At 52.5% G+C, this 13,855-nt stretch overlaps 1 protein-coding gene across 10 annotated transcripts in view; it reads right to left on the minus strand.

Moving 5' to 3' along the window:
* Nucleotides 1–13,855, minus strand: part of Nfatc2 (nuclear factor of activated T cells 2) — a 134,321-nt gene that overhangs the window by 43,115 nt on the left and 77,351 nt on the right. For all 10 annotated transcript variants that reach the window (XM_031372843.1, XM_031372844.1, XM_031372848.1 and 7 more), the window contains one exon: nt 3,356–3,496. In XM_031372843.1, the coding sequence (XP_031228703.1) occupies nt 3,356–3,496 (141 nt within the window). The remainder of the gene's footprint in view (nt 1–3,355; nt 3,497–13,855) is intronic.

Genomic DNA, 13,855 nt, shown 5'->3' on the forward strand with positions numbered 1-13,855 from the left:
TCCTCCTGATGGAGAGGAAAGTGCCAAACCCGTTTCAGTGGACAGCTATAAAAAGCCTGCTGAGGCTCCCGGTGCCCGATGACCAAACGCTGGGGCTAAGATTAGCTTGAAGCTGTCACCTTTCCTAATGGGAACAGCAGCTGGGATTCCCCTGCCTTGGAAAACTTTGGCCACCCCACCCTACACACAGCGCCTCCTGGCCAAGTGTCCATGGAGATAGACACAGGACTGGTTTTGGAAAAACCAACTTTAGCTACAAGGATCCCCCTGCAGGAGGTAAACCCTCAGGGTCAAAAGAGCAGGCTCGGTTCTTTGCAAACATCCAAGTTCCCTATCAGGGCTGAGAGGAGCCACACGCCCACTTCAGGGGAGCCCACTTCTTGGGGTGGGGGCAGGGCATACTTGGGGATGCCCCAGAACCCTCGCTGGACCCTGGGATCCTGGAGTTGATGGGAAAGACCCTTCCCAATCAGACACCGTAACCAGCGATTCAGCAGAACTCAGGGTTCTGCCCCGCTATCAAGTCCATGCTTTAGGGAAGGGATGGAGGGCAGAACAAACCAACCCTGGTCTGAGCTTTCAGAGAGCCTGGAGCCAGACTGCCCGGACTTGAGTCTTATCCCTACCATGGACCAGCTGTGTGACCTTCATTATATTGTCTAACCTCTCTGTGCTTAGAGTCTCAGCTCTCGAACGTGAGGGAAGGTAGGTCATTTGGAGGCCTATCAGACTGCATAACCTAAGCAAATGCTTAGAACAGAGTAGCTATGGCCTTTGGCCATTTCCTGGCTTTCTGGGTGAACTCTCTTTGTTCTTCCATTGAGGAATGCAATGTGTAATGAAAGGAAAGAAAGGGTTCATTCAGCTTCTGGTCGTGGGTCAGAGTCCATCATCCCAGGAGCTTATGGGAGCCGCTGTCTCACATCCATAATCAAGAAGAGAGATAATTGAGTGCGCTCATGCTGCCTGTTTGCGTCTCATAAACAGGTAGCTTTTTTTCAGTCCTGGTCCTGGGGAATGGTGCCACCCGTGATGGGCCGCATCTTCCCACATCAAAACAATTCTCTGCAGACACATCTGCCAACCTGGAACCATGCAGTTGACAGTCCCACTCCCATCTCCTACGCTTGTCCAAACCCACACAAAAACAACATGTGCCTCACACAAGCCATCTGGCCAGAGCTCTAAGGAGGCTGGAGGGCCACAGAGACAAACCCAAGTGTTCAATAACCGCGAGGTGTGATCTCAGGGAACATGACTCCCATACACCCCAACTCCAGGGGCAGGACTAGGGTTTCAGTTCACAGACTGAGGCAAAAACGCAGGCCGGGTTACATACTATCTCCAGGTGAGGGCCCTGGCCATGACTGTCAGCTTGAGGATGCCGAGTTGGATGGGAAATGTGTGGTTATGCTTATTCCCACTGGTTCACTTGACTTTGTGAGGCTAAATGGTGAGTTCACGGTGCATATGGTTCTGGAAACCAAGAGGGCTGCACAGAAGCTAACAGCAGTCACTCATTGAGCAAGCAGTTCATCAAAGCTACTGACCAAGACACTCGGAGCTGGCTGGCAGCCTCTGGTCGGAAGGCCTCAGTAGGCTCCACCCTCCCATCCTTTCTTAGACATTCCTTCCTGTCAACACCCGTCACCTTGGCCGTGAGTGACAAATGTGATTATCTCATTAGTTGGATGCTTTAAGTCATGTTGGTCTGGTCACGCCGGAGGACCGTGTCTTTATCCTGGAGAAGGTACTGTACCCTGCACATCCGCAGTCCGTGTTAATCGCATGCTCAAGCACCCGCCAAGGCGCCCTATCTCTTCACCAAGTGGTGATGGTTAATATTATCAACTTGATGAGATCTAGAATCAACTAAGGGACAAGTCTCTGGGTGTGCCTGTGAGAAGTGATCTCGACGAGGCCGACTGAGGTAGGGAGACTCACCCTAACTGCCTGAGCAAATTTTTAAAAAAAGAACTGAACACTAACTAACCCTCGGGACTCTCTGCCTCCTGATTTCCGATGCAGCATGACCAGCTGCCTTGTGCCAGGCTGGAGCCCTGAACTGGGAGCCAGAGCAAGCCTTCCTCAGTTGTTTCTGTTCAGGTATCCATCACAGCACAGCAGTGGGAAACGGAACTGGCATGCATGCCCAAACCACATAGAACTGTGTCTCTAGCTGGATGACACAGTCTCAACAGAAAGGAACCAGTCTAATAATGCACTGCGGCGCCCTACGGTGGGATGCACCACATCCGCTGACCGCCAGGTTCTGGGCAACTATGAAGCATCCGCACAAATGTTTGTGCAGTGAGAAAGCACAGTTGAACATGCAGGCAGACACAAAAATGTTTCCTTGTAAGCAGAGAGCTTCATCCAGCAGAGTCCTGCGGGTAGTGGCTCAGCCTCTGCCTCCTGCCTGCTCCCTGCTCAGCAACAAGCACTCTAGGGAGGAGAGTCAGGGATGCTGGGAACATGCTGGGAAGGCCCAGCTCTCTTAGCCAGCAATGCATCAACTGTGTCTGGGGAAGGACATGACCATAAGCTCCTTCCCACATGGGGACAGACTATGTTGTCCATTTTAAGTTCCTACCCCAGTGTGTCTCCTGTGCCCACTCTGCCCCCTAGACCCCCACCTCCAGGACACTGATCCCTCAGATCCCCACACCCATAGCTCAACCCTCAGGCTTCTCAGAATTTGCTCTGCTGTCTCCCTGCTGCTGTGACAGCAATGGGACTTCGCAGCACCTGCTTGCTGTTCTTCCTGTCCCCACTGCAGGCCATCCTCTGAGTCACCTAGACACAAGGTTCTAATAGAGACCCCTGCACTTAGCTAGATTCTCTCTGCTGCCCACCCCTGGATGGATACCTTGCCCTTGAAAGATGAGACCCTGGCTTATCTAAGGGGGCCCGTAGCTCATCAGACTGAACACTCGCATTTCCAAAAGGGGACCCACATTCCAGCTCTTCCCATTGCTTCTCTTATGCAACAAACTTCAGTGACAAAGGACCTACTTCAGAATGACCTTGACACCCGAGTGCCTGCCTCTGAGCTGCAAAGCACCCAGTTTCTCCTCTCAATAATAGGAAGGGGGTATTTTAAAAAAATGTTTTCCTAGGTGAAGAAAAACAAATCATCAAGACAAAGGCAAGGTTGATGAGTGAGGACAAGCTTAGTCTCCATGGAGACATCCAAAGACCAATTTGAGTAGGTCACCCAGGTCAACGGTGACCTGCGTGGCTGTGGATCACTGTGAGCCAGAAGAACAGGAAGTTTCCCAGTAGGCTGGAGTGTGGTGCGGTGCTTGCTTCTGTCTGTCTCAGAGAATGGAGGGAGAGTGAGAAAGTCACTGACCTGTCGTTTTCTCCATGAACACAACCTTGGACTCAGCTGTGAAGTTCTGGCCAGTGAGGATCATCTGCTGGCCCCCGTAGACCAGGCAGCTGTCCATGTCTTGTCTCTCCACCATGGGCAGTTCGTGGGCAGAGCGCTGAGCTAAAGGCGAAAGGAAGAGAAACAGCATGAACCAGAGAAATCTGGAGTTGCAGCAGAGAGATGGGAACGGAGACCCAAGTGGGCATCTCTAAACATCACATCCTTGGAGGAGCCATAAGCCTCATAAGCCAATTTGCAAGAATCCAGGAGAGGCAGAAACAGGAAGGGCTTGGTCTTTATTCTCCTTTGTGCAGGGATAGGCCCAGGGGACCCCCTCATGAAGGTCTCCACTGCTCAGACTGCTGCTTCTTACACTCTTCAACCCAGACTCATAGCCCCACGTGAGTTTAGGGCACATCCAGCAGAAGGTTTGTGGGTGATTCTGACCATAAGCCTTATACTCCAGGGTCTGCCCGCTTCACTTTCCATCACTATGTTCCTGCCAATTTCTAGAACTTCTAGAATATTCTATCTTTCCCTGTCTTTCTCAGATGGATGGATGGATGGATGGATGGATGGATGGATGGATGGATGGATAGACAGATAGTGTGTGTACCCAATGTGTATCTGCCTGAGGGTGGAACCTAGGTCCTCAGGCATGCTGGGTAAGCACTGTACCCCTAACCATCAGGCCTTGTTACCTCTTAGGCAAACCACCATCTGAGCTTCCGAGCAATCAATCCTGGCTCTGCCCTCCACCCTGTGTGAGCAGCCCCTCCCTCACCACCCAGGTCCTATTTAACCTGGCCTCCTTTGGAAGGCTCCCTGGGCCAAACTTCTACTTCCTTGCTCCCACCCCACTTTCTCCCATGCTCCCAAATGTTTAGCCCTTCTCTGGGGAAAGGCTCACTTTCAGACACGCCACCCGAGCTGTCCCCAGCCCCAGGACAGAGAGAGGCTGAGTGTGGGGAGACTGGTCAGTCTTTCTTATCTCTGCTGTCTTTATCTACAATGAATGAAAGCCAGGCCGGCAGAGCCTGCACAATATGTTCAAGTTCTCATAGCAGCCTTCAGAGATGGACAGACAGATGAGCTAAGGTCAGGTCCCCGCCTGGTTGAAATGGGAACCCTCAGGAGCAGGCCCAACACCCAGAGCCACCCCTCAGTCCTACACGGAAGTCAGGCTGCAGGAGACGATGAATAAAGGCAGATGACAATAGTCGGCAGCCATGGAGGAACGAGCAAGGCAGCCGGGCCCCTCCCACTCCCTTAGGCCCCTCCCTTTCTCCCTCCCTCCTCAGTCCCGCCTTCCTGGTGAGTCAGCTTGAGCTCCTGGCTCTTCTAGAGCTGAGGGCTGGGCAGAGGGCCAGGTCTTTCCATGCCAGGGCCCCTGGACCTCCCCATCCGGGAGCTGGGAGCCAGCCGGGAGCCTGAGCAGCAGCGCAGCGGCTGCGTGAGGCCCAAATTTAACCCTTTCCTTCCATGTCAGGAACGCATCACCCTCTTCCTCTGTCCCCAGGGCTGGGGGAGGGGCAGCGTACTGGTCAGCGGGTGCACTTAGGAACTCCTCAGACTCCCACCCACTTTCCAGTGGGTTGCCCAGCCTCGTGGTCCTGATGCTGTCTGCTCAGAGCGACACCCCATCCCACCACCTGTGGGCTTCAGGATGTGCAGAGGAGCCAGGGATAAAACTACTAACTCCTGCCACGTGAGCTTGTCATTAAGCCTGTCTTTTAGCGTGGGAGCTCCTTGGCTTTCTAATTGAACCACTGCTAAGGCAGTTTTATTAGCAGTGAGAATAGCAGCGACAGAGCTGGCTTTTCAGAATCGCCTTTGAAGGAGCTGGGGCAGGGCTAGGGGCTGCTGGCCCTGGAGATGCCACCCCTCCCATTTTACAGGTGGAAAACCTGAGTCATGGCTACTGGGGAGACCAGCCAAGGGCTTGCAGCCAGCCGGGGGTGGGGGTGGGGCGGCAGGGCAAGGCCAGGCCGGGTGAGCTCTCCGAGGGGTGGGAGCCTGCTGTGAATCATGATGCTCTGTGCAAATGCACGGGCCTGGGGCACCCTCCTCGATCAGCCACCTGGGTACAACTGCCTGCTACCTTCTTCCCCAGAGGGGATGGAGTCTTTAATAAAAGTGTAAAGAGAGCGAGCCAGCTTCCTAGAAGCCTCTGCATCACATGCCAGGTGTAGCCAAGCCTTCTGAATGGGATCTCAAGAAAAAGACCCAGAGTGTCTAGCTCTGCCCCAGCCCCAGCCCCAGCCTTACACCCTACACCCCACTGGACTTCTAAAACATAGATTCTCAGCCTCCATGTCTCCTGCCTCGGGGCTGAACCCTTCTTTACTGTGGGGTCATGCCATGCGCTTCTCTAGTGTTCCACAGCACCCCGAATCTCTCCTGTCTTCCCACTGGATGCCAGCAGTTGCTCTGCCTACCGGCTGCGATATCCCAAAATGTACGCAGGCATGACTGCCGTCTCCCGAAGGAGGAGGGACACAAGGTCACTCGCAGCTAAGAGTCACAGTCGTAGAGATTCCGACTTAAAGAATCTAAGGAGAGGTAGGACCCCAGCTGTGATCATTTATTAAATCATCCTAATGGTTCCGGATGGCTACAGTCAGCATGATGTTCAGCATCATTGCTATGGGGGACATGAATCTGAGAGTCTATTCTGTGCCATGGTAGCAGTGCCTGCTTCCCAGGTAAGCTTCCTACAGACCACACGTACACAGTAGACATGGTTAGAACACAGCTTGACAAACTATCTCATCTCAACCAAAATGTCCAGGGCGGATACATGAGTGTACCAAGGGTGGTATGCCCATTTGGAATATTACTCAGCTAGGAAGAAAGAGCAAAGTGCTGACACCTTGACAGTCTCCTTCTATATAAAAAGAATCAAGCATGAAAAGAAAAATGTAGTGCGATCAGAAATGCCTGCAGTGTCGTGTAGCCTGTGGCCGTGCACGATGACCTCTCAGTGAGCTGTGTTGGGCACTACTGTCCACTATTTGGCACACTGATTCCCTGTTGGGGGTGGGCGACAATGCTCAATGCATGTTCAGCATGCAGGGACGTTCAGGGCCGAGCTCAGCACAGCTTCCTAGAACACCTGGTCCACCCATGGTCTCTGATGCTTGTCAGTGGCTCCCAAACCCTAAGGCAGGTTTGCTGACTCAGAAACGGGTGTCTCGGAATCTGCAGCGGCATCAGGTTGAGGCAGTTCTTGGTAAAAGTTCAGAGAAGCCCAGCCCGGCCACTCCCTAGGGCCCCTGTATCTGCGTGCCTTAGGCAGAGGCCTCCCCGTGTGGCTTATCACACATGGTTCAGGGCTCAGTTCCACATGGCAGAGGCCACCTGAGGACTCCTCCCAGACAGTATCCCAGTCTTTGGAGAACCCCTTAGTGAAGCAAAGCGATCCAATTAGCCTCAGAGAGAGGAACTGAACAGGGGTGAGCGGGAGCTAGAGTAACCCTCTGAGGACCCACAGTTCTGCCTGATGCAACTTCCACCAGCTACTGCTGCTAATTGGAGCAGCATGCAGGACCTCAGAGGGCTCTCAGGAAGTCCCTGGCTCCCCTGGACTTTCTCCCACAGCTCCCATCAGCCCCCAAAGCTCTCGGCAGCTACTCAGAGATTCCAGGCCGTCCAGACCTTCCTATCTACAGTTCTCTAAGCAAACCCTACCTGGATTCAAATCCATCCTTGGGAGCTGGCTCCAGCTTGGGGACAAACCAGACCCAGGCTCCTGCTTAAGCTTCCAGGTGGCCCCAAGCCTCTGGATACTGCTCCTGCCCAGTTTCTGGCACCTCATAAATTGTCTCAGGGTCCCATAGTTTTACAAGCTCTGAATCCACCAGGAGCGGCGGCTCACTCTTCCCAGTGCCAGGGCTGACCTGCAGCCAAGCAGCGAGCACCTCAGAGACTTTGAGGGAAAACTCATGGGTCCTTCCCAAGCTTACCAGGACTGAGTGGCCAAGACCATACTCTATCTGGGAGCCTCTGGAGGGCACAGGAGAGGCTGGCCGGGAGGTGTCTCTGCAGAGCCAGGGTTCTGTCAGTGTGGGACAGACCGACCACAGGAATCCTGGCAGGTCATGAGTGTGTGTGTGTGTGTGTGTGTGTGTGTGTGTGTGTGTGTGCGATTGTGTGATGCACAGAGCACTAAGGGGGCCAGGGCCCTTTGTCAGCATGAGGATGCTATGGTATGCTGACAAGGCTCCAAATCTAACTCCATGGTATCTATCTAGCACTGAGTCTCAGCAAATGGTCCCACATGTGTTAGCTGCATTTACTTTCATTGCCAAATATCATGAGCCCAAAGAACAGAGATTACTCCCACTCCAGAGTCGAGGACGCTGCATCAAGGGACACACTTGAAAGCTTGTGGGTAACGGGGGCAGATGAAAAGGATTTGGCCTCAGACTCAAGGACTCAGCCACTGGGAGAGGGTCCTGGGGGAAGCTGTTACCCAGCACAGGCCAGAGGTGCTTTCTGCCTCCATAGTGATGGTCAGCTGGCCCACACTGGCCTCCTCTGACTAAAAGAAGCCAGTGCCCTGACTTGGAATGGCAGTCTGTCACAGAAGATCCAAGCTGGGCCCTAAGGAGCTATCCAGCCCCAGCCTCGCTGTGACCACTCACTGGAGGTTCTCGTATAGTGGGGACTGTCCATGTGCCCACCAGGGAATCGGTGTCACCACATGGCCTTGGAGGCTTCAGCCTCTTCATGTAAAAAGGCGGACAACACATACCCTTCCTATTCTTGTCATCCTGTGGCACCAGGTCTACACTCTACTCTCTTCTTTTGCTCTCCTGGCCTGACCTTGATTTTCTCCTTCCAACACCATGGGCATTCTCAACCATCTCTACTTAACAAGACTCTCTCTAGAAGCTGCATGACCCTCATGGCTGGGTTCTGTGATCAGTGAGGGATCCAGGCTGCTGAGCCAGAGAGAGCTGAACCTCTGGCCCCTTCTTATACAAGCTAGGGCTGCAATAAGCAGCCAGCCTTCCTGAGCCTCAGCCTCAGAGGGGGATGGACTCTGAGGATCTGCCTACCTGAGTCACTGGTGCATGTCAGTGCTCAGCAAATATATCCCAATATTTCTGGATGAGAAGGGTGATGAGGCCAGAGAGAGGCTGGCACATGCAAGTCCGTGAGCACACTGTGTGCGGTCCTTCAAGGGCAGTGCCTGTGAGCACACTGTGTGCGTCCCATCAAGGGCAGTGCCTGTGAGCACACTGTGTGCGTTCCATCAAGGGCAGTTCGTCCTGCCTGTTCCCAGGGGGCTGGATCAGGAAAGGGCCCGCTAGGGAAGAGGAGGAATGTCTGCCTGCAGCAAAGCAACCTGGCTCCCGCAGGGCCGTTCTCTTGGCAACTTTTGCCAGGCTGCCCATTCCTCCCTGACTGGTAACCTGGCTCCTCCTAAGTGGTATGGTGTGTGGCCCATGGTACTTCCCTGTGGCACCTTGTGTTTGCTGAAGGCTCACACGCACCTGCTGTTTACCTGGCTAGGGGCTCCCTGCGATGATGTACTCACAGCCAAGGGCAGGGCAAGTTCACTCTGAAGAGCTGCAGGGACTGTCACATGTGACTTGTCCACTCTGGGCCATCACAGTGAGAGAAAGGGCTACAGCTGTGAGCACAGTCATAGTATTATGGGACCCGCGTGTACTTAACCACAGACCAGCAAGTGGGGTACTATAACTACTCCTATTTTACAGATAGGGAAACTGAGGCATAGGGCATTAAGTAACTCCCCTGGAACTAAGTGGTTAGTAAGGCTGGATTTGAACCCAGGCCTCTGGATCCAGAACCTAGAACTCCTAACCACTAGTCAGATTCTTCTCCCTCTCCTGTGGCCCCTGGTGTTGCTCAATGTGGTCTCGGGCCACGGCTGCCAAGTTTCTTGGGAAGCAGAGCTGGCACAGGCCTAGCCTGTGAGCCTTCTCTCAGGGTGCAAATTTTATTTATTTATATACAAGGTCTCAAAGAAGATATTCAAGTGCCCTGTAATGAGAGATAAAAAGTACAGAAGGAAGAATGTGTGACACCCAAGGACCCAGCAGTACCTTTCCTGGGTGTTTGTCAGGAAAAAAGGAAGGCCTTTGTCCACACAAGAATGCTCATATCTTTATCCTAACACCCACACCGTGGGGCAGGCCAACACCCATTGCTGATAACTACACCATTGTGTTCCTACAATTGAACACTACTCAGCCATCCATGGGGGTAACCAGCTGAATCAAACAGCAGGAGGACCCCAAGGCACACAGCCTGTGCACACATTCCAGGCTACAAAGTCACAGAGCTGGGGACACCCATCGCTGGGGACAGGTAGCAGATCTGTGACTGCCTTTCTCTGGAGCCTGGGAAGAGGCAGCTGTTGACGGGGTCACAGGGACCTGACAAGGCCAGGTGCTCTGTCTTGGTAGGGAATGGTGGTGATGAGGGTGTATCAAGAGAGTGTATGTGTGTGCATATGTGCATGTGTGTGCACCTGTATGTATACATATTTCTATGTGTGCATATGTATACCTGTAAATGTGTGTATTTATGTGCGTACACACACGTACGTGATATATGTATTTATATGTCATTCAGCTAAATGGCACCTCTGTGAAGGCTACAGCTTCTTAATGAATTTCCTCAGTGGAAAATGCATGTGTCATAGAGACACGCCCAAGGGAATTCGGGTTGTGCCCTGGGTGGGCAGGGCCTCCGGTACAATTGCTTTAGGCATTTCCTGAAGCATGGTTGTGAGGATGCATCTGCAGGTCTCAGTCAGTCGCAGACGGGAGGCTCTGCATGCATCTCCTGGTAGCGGCTGCCTGCCGGGACCTGCAGACAGCGTCTTTCTGTTTCATGGCCTCTTTCTCTCACTGCCCCAATGTCCTAGACCAGTCCAAGTGACAGCCTGGCAAATACCTGCTCTGCCTGGCCTTGCAGCAGGACATTAAGGAGTGTGTGTGATAGTCAGTGCCCAAAGAGGGATCTGAGGCCTTCTGGAGCACCTTCTCCACTGGGAGCCTGCGGGCAAGGAGTTAGCCAGCCAAGTAAAGGGGCAGAGATGGAGGAAAGAGGGTCGCAAGGTCTCTATGCTTTACCTCAACACATGGCAGACTCCCTAAAAGTCTCTGTGCCAAGACCGTACCCTAAATGAAGACAGAGTGTATCTGTGTGCATATGTGCATGTGCGTGCATGTGCACATGTTACATTTGTTTTATGTGTTCATATGTATACATGTAAATGTGCATAGGTGTGTATACATGTACATGATATATGTATCTATGTGTGGATGTGTATATGTGTGTGCACATGTACATGTATATATGTAAGTAATTCTATGTGCATGTATGTGTACATGCACATATGTGTACATGTATGTGTATATGTGTATATTATATTAAGTGTGTATGTATGTACATGTGCATGAGTGTACATGTGTACATATGTATAAATACTTGCATATACATGTATATGTGTGCATGTGCAATTATATGTATTTTCACATATGTGTATTAAGTATATGTATGTCTTCATATACATGTGTGCATTAGTGTTGTTTATATGTGTATATGCATATGTTCATGTCATATATGTGTATATGTTACATGTGTCATTTGTGTGCATACATGTATTGTTTGTATATGTTTGTGTAAATGCTTGCCTATGTAGGTGGTTTTGACCACACATGTTTCTAGGGTTCGGGCAGGCTTGAGCACCTCCCGGTGTGGAGCAGTCAGCAAACAGGAAGAGGAACGGGAGGACGACTCCGGACACTGAGAACTGCGCAGCATCTAGGACCACATCAGAAAGGGGTGTGGCTGGACAGTGACCGCCCTGCCCCCACCCCAGCTGCGCCTGACGACTGGAAGGGGCTCATTCAGGAGTAAGGTCTTTGCACACCTGAGCAGGGTAAAGACGGATGAGATGGCGTCCAGGGCTGGAGTGGGGCCTAAGTCCTCACCTACGACAGAGCTGAGGAGGACACAGCACCAGAGGTAGAGAAGAGGACCCTAGGAGATGAGGCAGAAACCTGAGCCATGTAAACACACAGAGGAACGCAGGAGAGACGTGGATGAGCTGCCACCCTCTACCCCAGCAGTTACCTCAGGACAGGCTTCTGCCCACATCTAAGGGATGTGCATGCCTAACATTTAAACTGCTGGTGGCAACTGCTCAGAGAGTCTAAGGAACTGCCCCAGGGCGAGCCACACCTCAGAGCCTAAGGAACTGCCCCAGGGTGAGCCACACCTCAGAGCCTAAGGAGCTACCCCAGGGTGAGCCACACCTCAGAGAGCCTAAAGAACTGCCCCAGGGTGAGCCACACCTCAGAGCCTAAGGAGCTACCCCAGGGTGAGCCACACCTCAGAGAACCTAAGGAGCTACCCCAGGGTGAGTCAAACCTCAGAGAATCTAAGGAACTGCCCCAGGGTGAGCCACACCTCAGAGAGCCTAAGGAACTGCCCCAGAGTGAGCCACACCTCAGAGCCTAAGGAACTGCCCCAGGGTGAGCCACACCTCAGAGAGCCTAAGGAACTGCCCCAGGGTGAGCCACACCTCTCCCCTGCTGCTGAGGAAGATTGCAGCTGAGGCCAATGAGCAGAAGCCTGGGAAATGGCCTGATGCTGAGAACCCCCTGTGGCAGGCCATGCAGTGGTAAGACAGGAAAAACCACAACAGGCAATGTAAGACCACTGTCCAAAACACGATGTCCCTCAGAACTGCGATGTCCCTCAGAGCCAAGATGTCCCTCAGAACCTCGATGTCCCTCAGAACTGTGATGTCCCACAGAACCACAATGTCCCTCAGAGTCACGATGTCCCTCAGAACTGCAATGTCCCTCAGAACTACGATGCCCCACAGAAGCACAATGTCCCTCAGAACCTCGATGTCCCTCAGAACTGCGATGTCCCTCAACAAGATCTTTTTTTTTTTCCCGGAATCCAAGAACATGTCATTGTTCCCAAGCCAGGGCACAGGAGGCTCCTTTCCAAAATAAATACGTTATCCTTGTAAATATGGGCCAGCCTACTCCATCCTTGTAAATATGGGCCAGCCCACTCCATTTCCTTACCAGCTCATCCTCCCCAGGAGTGTGTCAATTAGACAATAAATATTTACCCTCCACCGTCTGCATCCACAGGTGTGCGTCACGTATTGTCAATGTATTCACTATCTGCCTACAGGCTATAAACCAAGTCAATCAGCCCAACACAAGCTTGTGCAGTCTTACATGGGTCTAGAATACAACGAAGCAGGCATTAAAGCCAGGGGACCTGGAAGTGAGAGTGGCTGCACCAGGAAGAAAGAGAAAGAAACGGCATTGTAGAAGCCAAAGAAGATATTTCATAGAACTAGAAAATGTGTCATTCCAGCTTTGCTCTACTGAGTAAAATGGTGAATCACCTTACCAAGAAAGGCTGGGTTCCCTTATCTGTCAGAAGGAAGATGAGGTGGCTGAGACCAGTGGGGAACCTGCAGATTTGCAAGGTTCAAAGGATTTCTGAATGCCCTGACAACCTTGCTGAAGGCACACATGGTTCACGGAGGCTCCCCAAGACCTTAGGATGATGTCAGGCAAGGCCCGAGGAACCCAGTGAACCAGAGAAGACACCTTTGTCCCTGCCCTGCGGCTGACCGTAGTCCCACATTGAAGGTGAGCCGCCCGTCCAAAAGAGGACTCCCGTTGGCTCAACACCTCCAAAGATCACAGGGAGTCTGTGTTTCCTTCTAGAACAATCCTAAGGCAGTACGAATCAAACAGGATAGGGCATCTCCTGAGACCAGAGAACAGGGCGAGGATGTGGCCATCGCTCTGTCTCTCCTTCCCTGACAGTGGCTCTCGTTCGTTTCCTAACTCTGGCCACAGACTCACTAGCACCCCACCCCCACCCCCACCCCGCCTTGCCTGGATGAGCTGCAAGCTCCCGCTGGTCCTTCTCTGGTCTCCATCAGACCAAGCCCGAGTGCTGCCTGGGCAGAGACCGCCTTCTGTCCTTGCTTCCAGCCGGAGTGGGCGGGGGTCAGGTTTTCTGTACTGCACACGGTCCTGGACTTTCTCTGGACTTTCCTGGACTTGTTCATTCATGGCTCACGAGTACTGATACGTAGGAGCTTCTCATAGGTTCTGCCTGGCCCTCTGAGTATCTTGAATTTACTGCCATTCTTAATCGGTAGTACATGTGGATGTTTGGGGGTTGGGGGACGGGGGAGGAAGGCAGAATCCAGGGCTTCCTGCATGCTAAGGGCAGACTCTACATCTGAGACATACCCTTCCCTAATCGTCATTTTCAAGCCAGAAATTGTTTGTGGTTTCTTTTTCCTGTTTAATCTTTTAAAATCAGAATTGGCCATCCAGACCTCGTTTTGGTATGACAGCACCGGCTGCTGTCAGCTCACAGCTGCCCCCTGAGGAGGACAGGGAGAGCCCCTGGTCTCCAGTCTCCACAGCACCCTACTGTCTGCCC

Source organism: Mastomys coucha, unplaced genomic scaffold (assembly GCF_008632895.1).
Source record: "Mastomys coucha isolate ucsf_1 unplaced genomic scaffold, UCSF_Mcou_1 pScaffold15, whole genome shotgun sequence".
Lineage (NCBI taxonomy): Eukaryota > Metazoa > Chordata > Mammalia > Rodentia > Muridae > Mastomys > Mastomys coucha.